Source organism: Hemiscyllium ocellatum, chromosome 25 (genome assembly GCF_020745735.1).
Source record: "Hemiscyllium ocellatum isolate sHemOce1 chromosome 25, sHemOce1.pat.X.cur, whole genome shotgun sequence".
NCBI classification, from domain to species: Eukaryota; Metazoa; Chordata; class Chondrichthyes; order Orectolobiformes; family Hemiscylliidae; genus Hemiscyllium; species Hemiscyllium ocellatum.
In genome coordinates, this window is record NC_083425.1 from 30324142 (window position 1) to 30341071 (window position 16930).

Sequence of the window (16930 nt, forward strand, 5' to 3'; positions counted from 1 at the left end):
AAGCATAAAAGCTCATTAGAATGTGAAATTGTGTTTTTCAGAAACTTGTCACAATAAAGGTTTTTTTCAAGCAACATAATCAATCCTGTCTGTGTCAGCTTTCAGAAGGAGAAACTGGCTCATGGGTTGCCTGTTCACATAATCATAATAATAATTTTTAAATTCTGTTTAATTTCTTAATAACCATCCATCAATAATCCTGCATCTGCTGATTAAATTTCATGCTGGAACCAGCAATATACATTTTATCTGTCATGCATGGCAACTGTGACTGATAAGAGTGGATAATTTTGTACTGTTGGCTGCTTATCTGTCAGCACAGCACTAACACTCTAAATGATCCCAAAGTGTTATCACACAAAGCTTGAATGCAAGATGTCAAAAATCCAAGAAATGAGTTACATGATAAAAGGGATACTCATTCAGTTATTTTTCCTCTAAGGATTTGTTGACTAATGATTTTTGAAAGGTTTAATAGTCACATTACTTGTAATTGTTAGTAAAATATAGTGTACAGAACTTGGATACTTATTTTTTAGCATATCTATGTAACTTTTTCTGCTCTATCGATCTTTAAATGCTTGCTTCAGGCCATATTGTTGAGGCCAATAATGTGACTGAATTCTTTGGCTGATGCATGGTGTGGTGGGAGAAGGCATGCAGAATTGGGATGGCATGGATAGGGTAATCAGTTTTTCCGTGTAGGGGAACACACCACTCAAAAGCTTAACAAAGAGCAGCCTAAAGAGATGTGAAGCAATTCAAAACATTTCTGTTAACTTAGTAACTCATTTCCCACCACCTTTGGCACACTAGACCATGATACATTTTTAAAAGAAGTACATCTGTAGCTTGCTGCTGCATTATACTGAAATTGGTTGAAATATTTGTACATTGTTTAGATCAGAAATATTGACAACAACTTAAAAGTTTAGGTTACAGTTTGTAAATAGAAAAATAATGGTGTGGCAAAGAACAAATGACAAACATATATGTATTTAAGCTGACAGAAGGCTTGCAAACATAATTAGAGAAGCACGTGGCTTTTTTAAAAGCAGAATTAAGTGCTTAAATAGAAATATACATCTGAGGGCATTGATGTGACATGGATATACATTTAATACAATATAGTGAGGAGAAGGGCGTTTAACAGGTTGTACACTTAAAAGGATAACAAACTGAATTATGCATAGACTTTTATGTTCACATGTTCACAGAAAGGCAGTATCAATTACCACAAGACAGGGATTTTAGCTAAACAGCAGTTGGTATTTTGTCATTGACCTTGACATTCTTACCAAGGTTACCACTTCTGACCTATGATGTTTACTGTATTACAAAGTGTATATGTGTGCATTATCAGGTGAGACAATAGCTGTGGTCAGATGAAGTGTAGAATCTATTTTAAAATAAACTGTGGGAGCCATTTTAGATTTAAACTAGAAAATATATTTAGGGTACATACTGGAAAAATCTTCTCCAGAGAAAATGATTTAAACCTGGAATAGATTTCCAGGGCAAACAATAGAGGTGAAAGCCCTGGAATCTTCTAGGAAATGATTCAGTGCTGAAGTGGCTTATTTTAAGGCATCTCTGAAAAATGAAATAAGATACAGCTTTTCTCATCCATAATTATCATGTGAGTTGGAATATTTTAACATGGAAAATATGAAATAATAAGACATACTCCTAACTGGTTTGCTTTCCTTGGAAATTTAAGCTGATCATTAGATGGAGGAAGAAAATGTATAAGAATTAAATTCATAAACAATGAGTCAATTATTATACAAATATGTATTGGATTCTGAATGGAAGAAGCAGTGTTTCCTCTTCTGGGTTCAATCTTGGCTCTAAAATATTTCTTAATGTTCACTCTACCAAACTCTTTTTAAGATCAGTAATGTTTCCCACCTTTCCTGATGATAATTATTTACAATGAAATTTGCTCATCGTCAAGAGCAAACTTTAGGCTTTTAACTGCAGATATGATTCAATTTCAACGGATCTGACAGATACATAACAGAAATAATTAATTTTATTCCTTTTGAATGACTCAATTCACAAACTAGATGACACATCGAAAAGGACAATGAACAAATCTGCTCTTGGACCTCTGAACTTATGACAAAAGGAGAATTATGATCCTACGTAAATAGAACTGTTGCAAAGATCCTACTCACCATAATCTTTCTTGCAATACTTTTTCATATTTATTTTCAGTTTTCCCTTGGAAGCCTTGCAGTATGAGTCACAGTCTGTTGTGGGATGAAGAAGTAAAAACACACACATCAGACTACAAAAAGACATGGTAAAAACAGCATTGCTCAGAATAGCTGAGTCCTTACGGAATCCATCTGCTGCTGCCAATTGTGTTGTCTAATGGGTCTTATAGAGCATTCATAACGCCTTAATTTCTATAGAAAAAGTCACACAAAGAGCTTTGTCTGGTAAATACTTTGCTGTCTGCAGGCAGTCTTTGCCTTATTTGAGATCTTTAGGCCTCCCCTATTTACACCACCCAGGTCTCCTTTAAGCTACAGATTCCCCTTCTGTCAGAGTGGCACTGGCCTCTGATTAAGGCCCATGGACACCTCATTGTCACCTCACCTCGGGCTTGTGTCAAACTTTGCTTTCAGTCCATGAAGATTCTGACGACAGGTCATTCTCAAACAACAGAAGGTCAGTCAGGAAATGAGGACCCCATTGGGCATTAGCAAGGCTTTTGGTGTCCTGTCAAGATAGCTGAACAAATAAATGTCCCACAAAGCACTTTCAATTTATATTGAGCCTCTTGCTCCTGGCCATTTTATTGCTGCCTGCAATACCTCTATTTAGCTGTAACGATAGAGCACATTTGATATATTAGTTAACAAACATAAATGATTACATCCAAATATTGTTGTTAAGACTTGATCCACAGACTTCTAAGTTTGGTAACGTCATGATGCTCCTGAAATGGGCCCCTCCATTGATTTATACTTATGTACCAAATTCAAATCTTAACTCTCCACTTAGTCATTTATCTCAAGAGGGAACTGTGAATGAATTTCTTCAGAGTTGCTTCTATTCTGTCACTACAGCAAAAACAAATGTTTTCCCCACATTTGCAGAAAAGTCAGGTGCAACTCTTGAGGGAACTCCCAGTTATTTTCTCCTAATCAGGGTATAGTTCCATGGATAAAAAAAATCCCTCTAGTTTGTCATTCAAATAGCCATTTCTTAAACATTGATTACGCAGTGATTATTAAGACTATTTTGGCAAGGATGATTTGGAGGTGCTGGTATTGGACTGTGATGTATAAAGTTGAAAATTACACAAGACCAGTTTATAGTCCAACAGGTTTATTTGGAAGCACTAGCTTTCAAGTGCTGTTCCTTCATCAAGTGACAACCACCTGATGAAGGAGCAGCGGTCCAAAAGCAAGTGCTTCCAAATAAGCTTGTTGGACTATAACCTAGTGTTGTGATTTTTAACTTTGTCAAGAGGTCACAGCTCATCCACATCCAGTCCTGTTATCTTCAGGCCAGGCTATAACTGTAGATGATTGTTGGTTTTCCTTAAGAGTGACAAGGTGGATCTGACATCAGTTGAGATCAGGTAACTTGGCAAGAATCTACTTGAGACTTTCTGATTTCTAAGATTCAGTTTCTCATTGACTTTACCAACTCAGCACATAAGTTCTTGCAGTCTCTCGATATTATTGTGGCTTTCATATAAAATGTCTTCTTCTGTGGTGATCTATTTTCAAGATAGTTACTGAAGTGTAAGTATTGTACACACACATACATACGCTTGCGTATACACACACACACAACACACGGAATTAGCTTTCAGTTGGTTAAATTGACCTAAATGTAACAGTTGAGCTATCTGTCACTTTATTGACAATCAGCCAACCAGCAATTTGCCTGCTTGAGCTAACCTAAAAGTCAGAATGAATTTGAAACAACTTAGAAAAAAAAAATTTAACGGTATTGTTTTCATCAGCAAGAATGAGACAAAATTCCTTTTGGAAAAGACTAGTTAGACCATCACCATGTTGCAACAAGACAAAATTTTATTCACAAAGTAGATGATTCACCAGAAACCCAAATGAACTTCAGCATTTTAGAAGCAAATTTTCACTAAAGAAACTACAGATTCTTTTTCTTTTGACTTAAGTTCAGTAAGACCAGTTAAACTTCACCAATAGTATCAACCAATGCATTGTTATAACCTTTTTTGGAACTTTTATGGGCTAGAATATGAAGAAAGCTCATTGTTTTGCTCTTAGCTCAGCCAGGGCTTTATTTTCTTTTATGTTTTGAGTGAAAGTGGTTGCCTTGGCAACAGGGGGGAGAAAAGAATAAAGCAGAAACATTGCAAGTAATACTGAATTAGCCCTGAACAAAGCTAAATTCTGATCCAAATGGAAGTGAAGTCTATGCTAACTGCACTGCGTTTACAATTAAGTTTTTAAAAAGCATTGAGATTTCCCTGGTTCCTTACTTGCTGCTCATTCGAAAATGACATTTAACTGACTCAGAGGTGGGGGCAGTGCAGACTGGGACTCGGGCATAAACTGCTATCTGTGGACAATGCAGCACAAATGAGTGCACAGTAGCAGGGTTTTCTTCTTGTTCAACAAGATTGATTGAAAAACAAATTGCTGCAAATAAAGCATGTAATTAGATTAAAGCCCTCGCCCAAGTTACCAGGACTGAAACCAAATGGTTGGTATTTGAGGAGGCAAGATGCAATTTGCATTTTTCTGTCCTCCGCTCTTTACATACAGTATGAAGCAACTTCTGGAACATTCTAGACAAGCTGAAAACATAAGGAAATGTATTCTCTGAAGTAATTCCTTGAGGAATCTGATCAAATTGTAGAGGGATAACTTTAAAATGAAAGCACTGGCTCTGTTGATGAAATATCAGGCATCCTGTGACAGCTCAGTTATGAAATGAAAGTATAAACACTGGCCTCTTTTTGCCAGAAAAGTTCATTGTGAATAATAGTACAGCTGCAAAGAATAGAGTGTCGCATGCGTTCATTCATGACAGATAACAAAGTCTGTTTTGTCCTGAACAAACGATTTCAAATTTTATATAAAATGGAATTTTTTAACTACCCTCATAACTTTGTATGCTGTTTCCAAGAGGAATTGGCAAAGATATCAGGGCATTTATCAGACCCAGCTTCTCACACCTGTTACACAGCTGTTGTGCATTCCTTTCCAGGTTGTTTGCATCACAAGCCATTAGGAGAGGTTTATTTTGGAGACACCTGATCATAAGAGTTGTGGCATAACAACCAAGGAAGAATTCAAAATATCCCATTATTACTGCAGAATATAGATTGAATTTATGGGCATCTGTGCATCTACAGGACCAGTGAATTCTACACTAGTACTATCACTGGTATTCTATTCACCACTTTCAACATTCACTCCCATACAGCGACAGCAGTGTACCATTCCCAAAATGCACAGTTGTAATTCACCAAGGCTTCTTTGACAGTACTTTCCAAAGCTGTGACCACCACCTTGGAAGGCCAAGGGCAGCTGATGCATGGGAACATCACCGACAAGTTCTCCACTAAGTCACACTCTATCCAGTTTTGGAACTAGATCACTATACTTTCACAGGCACTGTGTTAAAACCCCGGAATCTCCTTCCTACCAAAACTGTGGGAATCCCTATACCTCAAATACTGCAATGGTGTAAATGGCAGATCATCACTATTTCTCCAGGCCAATTAAGGATAGATAATACGCATTGACCTAGCCAGTAATGTGCACATCCTATGTGCAAATAAAAGAAACTAAGAGAACTGCATTTTCATTTAATTATTTTCTAAAGTTGCAGTACAGCAAACTAAGTGAGATGGATAACATATGCATATCCACAGTGTTTGTCATGGAATCCTGAACAGAGTTAACTCACTTGCACTAACCAGTGGAACTAAACTTTTGTATAGATAAAGTGCCCCAGCTGAGAAATACTATGCTTCAGTGGACAATGTTACAGCATCTATTAAATGCTCACAATGTTTTTTTCCCCATTTTGTTGCATTCCAGACTTAGGCATCTCCTTATAAGCATGTGTGATTGATTGATTGTTTTCACGTATCAAGATACAGGAAAAAGTGTCGTTTTGCGTGCTATATAGGCAGATTGTACTATCCAGAGTGCAGAATACAGTGTTACAGAAGTAGAGAAGATGCAGAGAGACAGATCAGAATTAACATTTGAAAGACTCATTCAAAAGTCTGATAACAGGAGGGAAGAAGCTGTTCTTGAATCTGTTTGTACATGTATTCAAATTTCTTTCCCTGGAGATGGAGATAACTGTAACTCTCAGTCAACTTGCTTCAATGAAAAACTCTTCCCGAGGCTGGTAATAAGACTGAGGAACAGGTGGTTATTCAATTGCTGGTGAATTGGGCACACACGGGAAGCAAATAAAGATGTGCAGTGCAGTGGATATGCATGTGTGCTTTTTTGTACAGTTGTCATCATTGCCTGAGGGAAGACATGATAATTGCAGAGTTTAAGTAAATGTGTACAGATGTTTTGCAATCTATTTGTGCATTGAGCATCAGGAATGTTTTTTGATCCAATCTTTTAGTCTGGTAGCAGGCTTGGATCAGAAAATTAATTGTTGACCTCATCACCCAACTCATGTCATGCCTGTGATATGGATGTTGAACTTTACAAGAGTGTTATAGTATAAATTGGTTATCTAAATTAAGGTGAAATAGATATCGTGAATAGAGAAACAGAGACTAATAACTTTGCCTAAAGACAAGTCCACATGATCTGGTAGACATTGGGAAAGAAATCCAAAATGAAACCTTTTAAAAATCAAGTGCAGTTTTCACATTTTTATGATAAGGTGAACTAGTGAGATAGAGACAAATTAAAAAAAAAGAGACAAAGATAGTTAATGCTCTGGGAAGAAGTAGCAACGGATGCCATGAAAGAAATGGGGAATCCATTTTGTGTTAACTTTCACATGGTTGTAAAAGTTAGTTTTCTTTCTAAAGAAAGAAGTTTATTCTGATGGACATTTCAGAATTTTAAGAACAAGGAGTCATTGACAAGGAGTTAGTACGATGAGCCTTACTGGTGGAAGGCAATTTTTGAAGCACACTTTGATGCATCAGTTACCTGTTAAATTAATGTTTATTTTAAATTGATTTTATCTCTTTAAAAGTATTAGAATGTAAAATATTATCCTACGATTCTTTCATTTGGTAACTGGGACAATTACAATTAAACACTGAAGTAATGCTGACTTTCCAAAAAAGCAATTTGTGGTTAGAAAATGAGACCATGTAATATATGTCCACTTAATAGTATCTTGCCTTTTTGGTGCATATCCCATGGCAGTACCTTCAAGTTTTCAGTATCCAGTGTAGCAGTGCTGCCCACATGTCACAATATGTAGTTTCCAAGCCAATTACTTTACAAGCAAAATTCCCTTGACAAGGTACTGGCTGATTAAAATCAGAGAGAAGGACTTCTTTTGTGAAATTCGATGTAATTCACTTCTTATCTGTAAATGCAGATAACTCTCTGCCAAGGGAAATCTCAATCCCATTTTTGCCATCATAAGAAAGTTAGGTTTGTGGTGTAAATCCTGAGTCTGAGTCCAAACCGCTTCTGGAAGCAAGAGACTTGAAGAGGTCTTAATCCCACAGAAACCAGCAGCAAAGGGAAATTAATATCCCAGTTACCAAATGAAAGAATTGTAGGATAATATTTTACATTTTAATACTTTAATAAGAAAGCATCTTGGGTCATCCTGAGGCCATGAAAGGTGTTATAGAAATGCATTTCTTTTTATTTCCTTGAACATATGACAAAGATTTTAAAAGTAAAGGAGAGACAAATGAAGGAAAAGCAAAATAACAAAACATTTCATGACAAGACATCTGCATCTGAATCCATAAAAATGTGGAGTTGAGACAAGTTTTTCATCTGTTTTATTGACTATAAGCAATTTTAATGGTTTGGATCTGGCCCCAGGATGGGGAGGCTTGATTAGGTTGTGTCATACTTAATCTAGTAGCTGATCTGAAGCCAATTCATTCATTGTTGATAAAAATGGAAACCAGATTATTTGTGCACTCTTGCTTTTAGAATGCAAGAGCAAATGTATCCCTTTTAATAAGCTGGTTTCAAAGTAAACAGAATGCATTATGTCCCATTTTAAGCATTGAAACTACAAAAGGAAAGTATGTCAAAATACAGTCATCAAGCAGATTGCACCTGACAATGGTGTAAACATACACGTGATTTATTAGTCACTTATTATATTTCCTGGGAGAGACAAAGCAAAGAATGCTAAAGAAAAGTCCTATTGCCAATTCAGGAAGAAAAGTTGGACAATTCCTTTCTACCTTTCACCTCCTGAATACAATGTGCCAGGGTCAATGGAATAATGACGGCAAACAACTTTTATATGATCGATACACCCGCTTCTCTAAAGAACTTCTTAAGTTCCTCTTCAAAGACTGTAACAACTCCTTGCCCAGCACATATTTTGGTAAACTGTTCCAGAGGGGGATGCCTTTCTGCAAAATTAAGTGTTTCCTGGCACCTAACACAACTCTTTGCCACAAGTTTTGTAGGCATAACCTACCCACCCCCACAGTCCAATCCTTCCGTTATTTTAATAACCTCAATGATACTAATTTTATTTCTCCAAAGTAAATAACACTAACCTTGAAATCTGCCTTCATATTTAAAGCTCAAAGGTAAAGTATTAACCTGATCACTTTCTTTTGTAACTTTTCTGGAGTCTTAACATCAGTCACTATGTGGAAGAACAAAACTCAGTGCAGAAGGACAAGGTCTTGCTGAATCTAAGTAGTATCCAAGTGATGCATTCAAATATCCCATTTATTTCATCTACAACCTGAAAGTGCTTCAACACTTTCAATTACTCTGATCATTTATATTTAATTGCTATGCCAGTCTGGAATTTCTTAAGCCCCCAAATATATGTCACAACATCCATCTACAATTGAAAAAACACCTACCTCAACTGGCCCATTCCCCTAACTTGTCCATAGTGATCTGAAAACTACAGATTTGATCAGATTTACTCGTGAGAAAATTTAAACATTGTGTATATTTTAAGCAGTGGAGAAAATTGGTGAAAAATGTTCACGATTTAGGCAGGAATACATTTGGGTTTTATTATAGCTTACAGAACTGTTGAGGTAAAGTTTTAAAGTTAGGGATAGCAGTTTTGTGAAGTTGAATGTAATATGTAAAGTGATGTGAAAGGGCATTTTTTTTTGTCCACTGCAGTTCAAATGTTTAACTTCCAGGATCAGTCTGTGAGGTTTCTCTCCCTGTTATCCCGCCTTGGGAATTCTGTTGCCACCAAAGGGAATAACTGGCTGCTTGAGTGAGGTACTGGGTGGCAAGTGGCACCCATACTCAGGGAGACAATGTTGAGAAAGTATGTAGGAAAAATGTATATTAAAAAGCATGTTAAATGGATCTGATTTTATCAGCAGAGGCCTTGCTCTTAACACTGTTGGTGTGTTCTTGCTGTCAACAGAAGTCACTTAGCACATCGGTGAAGTATTTAATGTGGGTAGGGTTTTTTAGAGGTTATTTAACAGAATGCATACCATTCTTTTCTGACTATGAAAGCTAAGACTATATGAGCAATGGAAGTCATATCTATCAATCAGTAACAATATTTAAAATAATGTGAATGATGATTTGTCTGAATGAGGATTGTATAAAGTAGCAGTTGCTATTTTTCCACCACCATAGTGTAACCCTTGTCACTTTGCGGGTGAATGTGAAGCCATGATGTCAACTGCATACAGTTCCATTTGTAGATTGTCGCTTGTCACTTATAGAAATCTGAACACAGCCATAAATCTAAAAACAAAATAATGGAGGTCAGAAACCCATTGGGTGCCGCATCTCTAACTGTTTCCAGCATGACCTGGGCATTGCCCTCTGCTGAGAAGAGCAACCCATTGTGCCCCAGAAACCTCTGCCCTGCAGCTGTCACGACCTCATACAACCCTGATGATATGATGCTCTATTTACAAACTTGGACACAAAGCTCCATTCAGCATATATGTTGTCATTCACTAAAGCACAGGCATTTAGCTGCAAGAGCATTCTGCTGAAAGGGCCAGGCAACCAAATTGCAGGTAAAATAACTTAGAATGGCTTATGCTGGTGCAAAGATTCTGAAGTTACTGTGGAATGCTTTCTGCCAAGCGGTGTCCTGGTGAGTTCTTGGATTTGGAAGGTCATGTTACTGCATTGTCACAAGAAAGATGGAGTGTTCAGTGACATTAAGACTGCAACAGACAAGTAAGGTAGGATAGTCTGCACTGTCAGGATTTGCAGCATGACAGGGAAATGGAGCAGAGGTATGGAGATGACAAGCTCTATATTAAATCTTTTGCTAGCTTGAAGTCAGAATCCTCAATCTGACAAGAGACTGGTCAGCCAATGTACACCTTGGTGGACGTACTATCAGTGTTCTCCTGTGTGCCACTCTGAGACTCTTTGTAGGAGAACTCATCTGTGACTGTGTCCTTAATGAGCTGGCTCATAAGCTAGCCTTTCCCCTGATCTGGCTGCAGCCCACGCAGGCCCAGTGACTCACCGTGTGCTGATCCCACCTCTTTTCTAGCCTCTAAGATATGGGCAGTGCCTTAGCTGATGAACTGAGCTTAGTGGCTGTAAGTGTCAGATGAAGAAACAGGGTCTCCTCATCAATGCTGAGGTGCTCCTTTCTCTCCTCTGCCGGTTGGGTCAAAGCTGAGCCAGATATCTGAAATTCCTAAACTAGAAGAGGGAAGACTTGGGAAACAGAAGGAGTGTGGGCTGGAAAGTTCACGGTTACAACATTTTGTTTCTTGCACCAGAATGCAGATTGAGGGCAAACTGGAATTTGAGAAGGGTATAAGCCACAATCATCTTCTGAATTCAGGCGATATTGCTTTGTGATGTTGAGGTCAATCTCCTCTGTAGGATTCAGGAGATTCAAGAATTTCAGGATCCCACCAATTCCATTCTGCTCCCTTTATCTTAAAGGGACAGACAGAGCAGAATGTCAGTGATCATGTTGCCACTGTGTTTGGGTGATGTGCCTGCCATATCTGAACAGCTAGAGGTCTGAGGAAGTTGCAAGAGCTCGATGCAAGATGGACATCAATAGAACTGTATGAACATGAATATGTGGCTTTATGCCTTTGCTCTGGAAGAGGAAGCCCTGCAGTGTGGGTTTTATGGGTGAGGTGAGAAACATCTAATCTAGTGTTCTGGTGGATAGGGTATGTCACTTTACGATGCATGCACCTTGACCACACAAATGAAGTAATTAGATGTCTTGTGGCAAAACTGCCAGGGAATCAGGAACAGACTCTTTAAATTGATCTCCTTGGCTACCTGGTCTCATTCCCTTCTGAGAATGACTTTGGTCATATGCAATCTCTTTCTAACCATGAGCTGATCTTTTTTCACAATGCATCTGTTAGAATATTTCTTACACCTCTGGAAGGTTTCCCTGCCACATCCCTCAATATTCATGCTCATTATTAACTGCTCTTTCCTTCTGTGCCTTAAGAATCAATTTCTGAAATACCATTCTCCTTGCTTCCATCGTTCAATAAATTCAATCATCAAGAACAATTCCCGTACACCAATAAGCCCCATCGTTGTCAAGTGAGTTGATTTCATGAACTCAGCTTTATATAAAGTTGGGAGCAAAAGCAGACATCAGATAAAAGCTGCACTGTTACTTCATCTGTCAGCCACCAGCTCAGATATTGGTACTAGAAGGTTATAAAGAGGGGGGATAGACTATGGTGAACCAGTGGGCATAGATTGGCTTCAGCTGAGCCGGTGGGAAAGGGTGTGTCAATTCCATAATTTTTAATGCAAAATAATTCAGATGAATATCATAGAATCCCTACAGTGTGGAATCCCATTGAGTCCACACTCCCCCTCCGAAGAACATCACACCCAGACCCATTCCCTCCACCCTGTCCCTGGAAGCCTGCATTTCCCAGGGCTAACTGGCCTAGCCTACACATCCCTGAAAACCATGGGTAATTTAGCATCGCCAGTCCACCCTAACCTGCACATCTTTGGACTGTGGGAGGAAACCAGAGCACTTGGAGGAAACCCATGCAGACATGAGGAGAATGGGCAAACTCCACATGGTCAGTTGCCCGAGGAGCCCTGTGAGGCAGTAGTGCTAACCACTGAGCCACCGTGCTGTCCTTTGAGAACTTTGATAGGAAGATGGACAGCGAAAGGCTAATGGACGCACACACTGAGATGCTTGGAGCATTGGAAAGTTTGCAGTAGCCTGTTGTCATTTTCTAGGAAGATGGAGGAACTGGGGCTTTGGGAAGAGCTTGGAGTGCATTCTTTCTATTGTAGGTGATCACCATTACCATAATAGTGCTGGTGCATCCAGCAGCATTTACAGACCAATATTTCAGCTTCCATTGTGGAACAGGCAGAAATCATTTACATCTTAGCAGTGCCATGGAAGCTCAAGCTGAGGCTAGGAGATCCATGCTAGTTATTCTGTTAGCCCAGCTTGACGCCATATCATAGTTGAGATCAATGCTATTTTCGTGGAGATGGAGATACATTGCAATCCTGTCAGCTGTCCTCCAATAGACTGCTTGGATTGCCCGGCTTTGGCAGTGGGGGAGTGGCATGGGCTTCATGGTGCACAAGCCTGCTTTGCCCTCTCAGAAGGGCAGTTTTTACCCTCCCACTTATTGCCACTGGAACAAACCCCTTGCCTGTTTGCTGTCTGATCCTCACTATTGTTACCCATATGAAGTGCTACAGCCTGACATCGAGACCTTAATACCTAGAGCTGCTCAGAGGTGTTCTAAAAGTCGATTCTACTGAAATCTCTTTCAGTGAACATCATCAGCTTTCTAACAGCCATGCTGTGGCCTCTGTGTAAGAGCACCCTGTAAGGTAAACCCCCTGTCAGATAAAGGAAGTGCAAAAGAATGATAAAGTAATTTTTGTGCATATTATTGAATTTGTCATCTGCTTTGCACAGGATGTCATTAATATCAGGGTATTGGTCAAAAGGATACAATGATAGTCTGTGGGATGGAAAGGTAAGGAAATGCAGCATACTGGGAATGGTGGGGTTAATTTTATGGGAATTGGGGTGTGGTTAACTGCTCAATGATGGCCTGTTCAGAGCTGGTGGAGTCTAGCTGCCTCTTCTCTTTCCCCACACCATGAAACCCTTGCCACCAGCCCTTCGTGCCCCCTCCATCTCCTCACCACCACCCTCCCCTCCACCACCACCATCTTCTTCTCTTCATTCACCATGAACTCAAAGTTATGGTTGAGAACACTAATGATTTGCTATGTTACAACTGTGTTGCCAGCATGGCTCTTGATGCATGTACACTCTCCATATGTGTTTAAGTGATTGAGGTGAGTCATGGGCCATATATGGCAAATGTAGCCCTTGTCAGCAAGCAGTAACCCTCTGGCCAGTTGTAATGGTCTCAATGGGGTGGGAATGGCTGACTGTCACTGGACTCTGGTATGGTGGCTCTTGCCAGGATGGTGTTTATTTACCAACATGCCCCGTGCATGATTATACACCAATTGTATATCAAAGAAGTGAAGCCCTTGCAATTCCAGTGCAGCTCCCTGTTGAGGTGTACCATCAATGGAGCCACAAGCGTGCAACTGATGATCCCCTGCACTATTCTGTGATGCCAATAATACTTTTCAGCAACACTGATCATAGTACTTCCACTCACTGGCCTGAGCAGAAGAAAGTAAAAATGATCTCAACTCAAGGTCCCATACTGATCCCCTTAAATACAGCTATAGCTGGGCAGTTGGGATGATTCTCTTATCGTGCTGGGTATATGCTAAGTGGGAAACTTAGGGCACTAACTGGACCTGTGATGTTGAAAATGCAGAAAATCGCTGAGCAATGTTACAAATTGTGACTTTGCTGGACTCCGGCATACCTGTGACTCAGTGGAGCGAATGTCCTTCTAAGGAAGGCTCTCCTTAGAGTAAGTGATTTGACGTAATGATGTAGTGAGTCTAGTACATTTTTTATGCCAATCTCCATAGACAGGTATTTGTGGGAGTTCACTGTTAATGCTGCCCATAGACACTGGGAGTGCCAGCCCAAGGTGGAGGACTGAAGTGGGATGCAAGTGACAAGCTGCTGGGTACCTCCTCTGACTTTAATGTTGGGAATTGTTGCTATCTTGTTTCTCTATTATGTATGAGAATAGAAAATTGCATACAAATGAGGTGAGAATAGATAATGAGTGTTATTACTTACAAATTAGCTATTATTAGTGAGATTCTCTTCTCATTTGGCTGCTCCAGATATGCCCATTTCTGGGACTCTAGGCTGTACTATTGGCACCAGTGCTCTTACTGAGAAAATTACTGCAGCTCCACTATCTTCAAAAGGTTCCCCCAAATTCAATCATCAAATCATTTCCCTTCTCCTAAATATTCTCCTGATCAACTTGTTGTTATAGACCTCTGGAACAGAAAGGGAATTGAAACTGGGCCTCCTGGTTCAGAGTTGTTGCACTACCAGAGCCCTACAACCCTCTTATTGTCCACCAATCTATTTGTAAAGTGCTCATGATGATTTTATTCCATAAGGAGCAATGCATCAAGATGTGCTGCTGAATAGAATTAGCTTTAACTTTACATTCATTGATGCAAAAAGAATTAAATGGGAAAAAAAATGCATTCTAGTAATAAAGAATTATTGAAGGATAAAACTGAAGTTAACACTAGAACTTTAGACAGTCCAGACTTTCATATTTGCACATTGAATATAATCAAGAAGATGATATGATAAATTCCCCTGAAGACCAAAATTTAAATTTGGCCAATTGCTGGGTAAAGTGAAAATTGTACAATGAACAAATTCCTGGAATTGTATCAGGTGAGTTAATTCCCTGATGAAAGCCAAGTCCAATTGCAGTTAATCAGCAAACCTTTCCTCTGGAAAGCCTAGTGTTTGAGTTGAACATGGCATAGCATGCAATCTTCTTTGGAGTAAATTGTACAGTCTGTAAAATAATGGGGTACTTAGTTAAATGGGATCACTCCATAATTGGGTCAGTGTTCTAACATAGTCAGCCCACACCTAAAATCTGATGAAGGTACAAAGAACATTTTCTGAAAATGCCAGTTGTATATTTTAAACCGAGACTGGTTAGCCCCAGAGACGGATGTTATATTCCCAGATGTCAGGATGTTGCTTTTCTATTCTTCTCTCTGCTTTGTTTTCTCAGGCTTTGCTACACCATTTTCTGCTTTCTGTTCTTAATTTACTGCATATCTATTCCACTGAGTTCCTATTTAATTTTTGTTATATTAATATTTATTTTGGTTCTTTCTTCCTTGTCCCTGCTATTAAGAGATGACATTTTTCTTTCCTGGAAGATAGGTTCAGAGATTATGATCTGAACTTTAGTAAAAAATCAGTTAAGTGTCAATTTCAGGGACATCCATGTTAAGTTTTTCTCTCTGAGCTCCAGTGAGTTTTCTCACATTATCCTTATGTGTGTACTATGCCGCACTCGAATTATCTTATGCTCGCAAGCAGTGGAAGTACTCACCACTGCTGGGACTTACCAGGATTTCCTTTATCGGCATAGTAGTTAGAAGAGCCCTGAGATGCACCTTGATCTGATGCATGGGATGGGAACCTGACCCTATGTCCAAAGTGGCTTAGTATGAGCATTACAATGAAGCGTGTTGGAAATGCAGTAGTGAACTGTATTATGAATGAGTAATGATTTGATGTAATGATGTAGTGAGTCTAGTGCATTTTTGATGCCAATCTGCATAGGCAGGTATTTGTGGGAGTTCACTGTTAATGCATAGACACTGGGACTGCCAGCCAAGGTGGAGGACTGAAGTGGGAAGCAAGCGACAAGCTGCTGGGTACCTCCTCTGACTTTAATGTTGGGAAATGTTGCTATCTTGTTTCTCTATTATGTATGAGAATAGAAAATTGCATACAATTATGTGAAAATAGATAATGGGTGTTAATACACACAAATTAGCTATTATTAGTGAGATTCTCTTCTCATTTGGGTAGAAAATCAGCCTTTCCTTTCTCAATGATGGAATCTCATTTTTATGATTCATCATATTTTCTCAACTGACCCACCATTGCCCACATTGTTCAAGGGTTTAGGAAGTCTCAGCACTACGTGACTGGTCTCCCGCACTGGGCATCCCTGAAGATGATTGTCAAGCATGAGTACTGCCACACTACTCGCTTTGCCTTCTATGCAACATACATGATCCAATTCTCATCTGAATCAGAATGCAAAGAATTGTTCAAGAACAGGATTCATCTTGCAACAAGCAGTTAGGACCATGATTACCTGAAATATGGTTTGCACAGATGTCATATTGCAGAAAACTTTGAGGGTCATCATTACAAAAGAAAACATTGGCCTTACTTGAGGAGTGGAGAGAGAAATAATCCTTAACCATCCCTTCAGTGTTGCAGGACTTCTGCACCATAATTCTTAAGATTCCATTTCTTTCTGTCACACCCATTGCTGTTTCTTCCTGCTTTGATCCCTACACAACACCCCAATCTAATGTTCTGGCCTAAGGAAATTCAATGTACAGCATCATCTTACTGGGTATAAAATTGAAGTCATACCTTATATAGAACCCATAGCTTACTGGCAACTAGGATTGCATTGAGTGTGAATGGTAACATTTCAAGAAGGGAAGAAGTACCATTATCCCCTCAAATGTTAATAATATGACCTTCTTCTAAAAGGTTCTTTGAGTAGTCAATGTCTGTTTCCAGTATTCAGTATCTGGTTGCAAAGTCTGCTGAGACTTGTATTAGCCTCTGGATATTATGAGAAGGGACCGTGAGAATCACT

The 16930-nt window shown here is 39.1% G+C and overlaps 1 protein-coding gene across 2 annotated transcripts in view; it reads right to left on the reverse strand.

Annotated features, from left to right (window-relative positions):
* ntn1a (netrin 1a) overlaps positions 1-16930 on the reverse strand; it is a 210166-nt gene that overhangs the window by 41915 nt on the left and 151321 nt on the right. For both annotated transcript variants that reach the window (XM_060844177.1, XM_060844176.1), the window contains one exon: positions 2181-2255. In XM_060844177.1, coding sequence (XP_060700160.1) covers positions 2181-2255 — 75 coding nt within the window. The remainder of the gene's footprint in view (positions 1-2180; positions 2256-16930) is intronic.